This window comes from Lolium rigidum, chromosome 5 (assembly GCF_022539505.1).
Source record: "Lolium rigidum isolate FL_2022 chromosome 5, APGP_CSIRO_Lrig_0.1, whole genome shotgun sequence".
Lineage (NCBI taxonomy): Eukaryota > Viridiplantae > Streptophyta > Magnoliopsida > Poales > Poaceae > Lolium > Lolium rigidum.
The window spans coordinates 3,423,941-3,426,446 of record NC_061512.1 but is presented as its reverse complement, the minus strand read 5'-3'; the positions used below and the strand labels follow the sequence as shown (position 1 = coordinate 3,426,446).

Genomic DNA, 2,506 nt, shown 5'->3' with positions numbered 1-2,506 from the left:
CTCGCCTCGGCTCGCCCAAGGAAGCAGCTTGCGCCATCATGGTCATCGACAGCATCTGCTAGTGGTGCTCGTGCTGGAGCTGTTGTGGCGGGTAGTTCTGCCAACACTTGTTGTTGGTCATCGTAGCTATTTGGGGCTTCGGTTGGAAAGCACGACTGTGAAAGTTTTTTTTTTCATCTGGCAGCCCCCATAGCCTTGCTATTCGGTTGTTCTGGAGGCCATATGGAGGGGACGAGTGGACATGCTCTTAGTTCCATTTTATAAAGTACTACATGATTGTATATAAGCATGTGGAATTTGTGTGTGATGTTAGATTACACAATACTAAAATTTGGATATGTCCAACATTAAAGCTAGAAGATTATGATCTTATATATGATTTAGAACTTCATGTTTCCTATATAGTTGTCTTCATGAATATACCGAACTAGCTAAAAAATGATGCTCTCGCATAACCTTTGTAGTTTTTTTTTATAAAAAAAACGAGCTACATGTAGCCTGAGCAGCAAAACGCCACACTCCGCAGATCTCAAATTATTTTCATAGTAATGAATGCACACACGTGTAAATATTAACACTAGTAACATTAGAACGATGTAGTTATCTTAGGGCATGGCCAATGCATAGCCCTAGGGGTGTTGCCTCGCAATTTTATCTTGGTTTGATGGTCCATATTAGATTCAGATAAGGAGATAATCTCTTCATTAGGAGACATCCATAAAGTGAAAACTGAGTGAAAATATGAGAGAGAAAGAAAAACAAAATTAGCTTTTGAGAGAAGACATATTAATGGAACCATAAACATATGTCAATTTTTTTATCCAAATCTAGTTGGACAGCTGCCTTCATTACTCATACCATTATATCATGCCCAAAACACTGAGCTGATCAGGTAGCGCGGCATATACATGCGTGTTGTTTCGTTCTCGAGGGAGGCCTTAACGTCACCACACACACCAAGTACACGTCACATACCTATCCCTTTGGCAATTGGCGCCGCCTGTCTTCCCCACACCATTCCACGCCTAATTTTCCATCTCGTGGAGTCCGGAGACCAACGTAGCTTCTTCCACGCGCACATGAATCCGTCCGAATTTTTTTCTATCCGATCCTTCTCATCTAAGTGTTGGTTTGACCACAAGACTACCTTCCTTTTCAGCACTCACAGGCACACACGTACGTTCCTTTTGCTTCCGAAATCAACGTGCTGCTCCGGCGGCATCGCATATAAAACCACCCTTGCCGGTGCTGCTCCCCTCACTACTCTCTTTCTCGAGCCATCTTTGCTTGTTGCCCACTGCTTGCTGCTACTCTCTCTGTAGTTGCTCAGGTGTGCAAGAAAGATACTCACACGCGAGCTTGCTTGGCATGGCCGTGGAGGCGGTTCTCGAAGAGGCGGCGATGATACAGTCGCCGCAGAGCAAGAAGATGGAGGCATCTAGTAGCAGCGACGAGGCGTTCGAGGCGTTACAGCAGCACACGGAGGGGTGGTCGAAGAAGAAGCGCTCGAGGCGGCCACGGGCGCTCGAGCCCAGCGAGGAGGAGTACCTCGCGTTCTGCCTCGTCATGCTGGCGCGCGGCCACCGCGACGCCGCGCCGGAGCACGGGTGCTCCGTCTGCGGCAAGGCGTTCGCGTCCTACCAGGCGCTCGGCGGCCACAAGGCCAGCCACCGGAAGCCACCCACAGCTCCAGCCGCGGCGGCAGCAAGCGCCGTCCCCGAGGAGGACAAGCCACGGGCGGCTGCCTCGTCCTCGTCTGGGTCCGGCGATGCCGCTGGCGGCGGCAAGGTCCACGAGTGCAACGTGTGCCAGAAGACGTTCCCTACTGGGCAGGCGCTGGGCGGCCACAAGCGGTGCCACTACGACGGCACCATCGGCAGCGCCGCCGCGCCCACGGTGAAGGCTGCCAAGGCCGCCGCCGCGGCGAGCGCGCCGACGGCGACGAACCGGGGGTTCGACCTGAACGTGCCGGCGCTGCCGGGACTCGCGGAGGAGGGGGACGAGGTGCTCAGCCCGGTCTCCTTCAAGAAGCCGAGGCTCATGATCACCGCGTGATTTGACCATACAATCTGCATATACTTGGTCAAAATCAAGGGTTCTTCTGTAGCTTAGCTTCTGTTCATTATCGAAAAAAAGCTTAGCTTCTGTTAGTGATTGCTGTACATAGATTGTTAGTGATTGATTAGTTTGCGACTTTGTGTACAAAACATAGGAAGTGTAGTTGACGACTCCATTCGTTTGTTCATCTGTACCATATTCCAGATTAATTAGCTCTAGATAGTACAGGTAGTTCAGCTAGAAACTAGAAGGATTGATTCTTTCGTTGTTTGTAATTTCCATGCATGAATAATGCCTGTCATGTGTATCATTAACATATATGTTTATCTCTTTTACTGATTCATTGTGTGCACACTTTGGCTAGCTAAGCTTTGCCGAAGCAAGCACGTGTGAAAATAGTGGTACGTAGTTCCAAGCTCAAACCATGCATGATTCCGTAGCTTCCAAG

The 2,506-nt window shown here is 49.7% G+C and overlaps 1 protein-coding gene across 1 annotated transcript; it reads left to right on the top strand.

Annotated features, from left to right (window-relative positions):
* Positions 1 to 1,287: 1,287 nt before the first annotated feature.
* Positions 1,288 to 2,285, top strand: LOC124651121 (zinc finger protein 1-like). The gene has a single exon (XM_047190260.1). It carries the CDS (start codon positions 1,369 to 1,371, stop codon positions 2,053 to 2,055), a length of 687 nt encoding a protein of 228 aa, XP_047046216.1. The 5' UTR covers positions 1,288 to 1,368; the 3' UTR covers positions 2,056 to 2,285.
* The last annotated feature ends 221 nt before the right edge of the window (positions 2,286 to 2,506 follow it).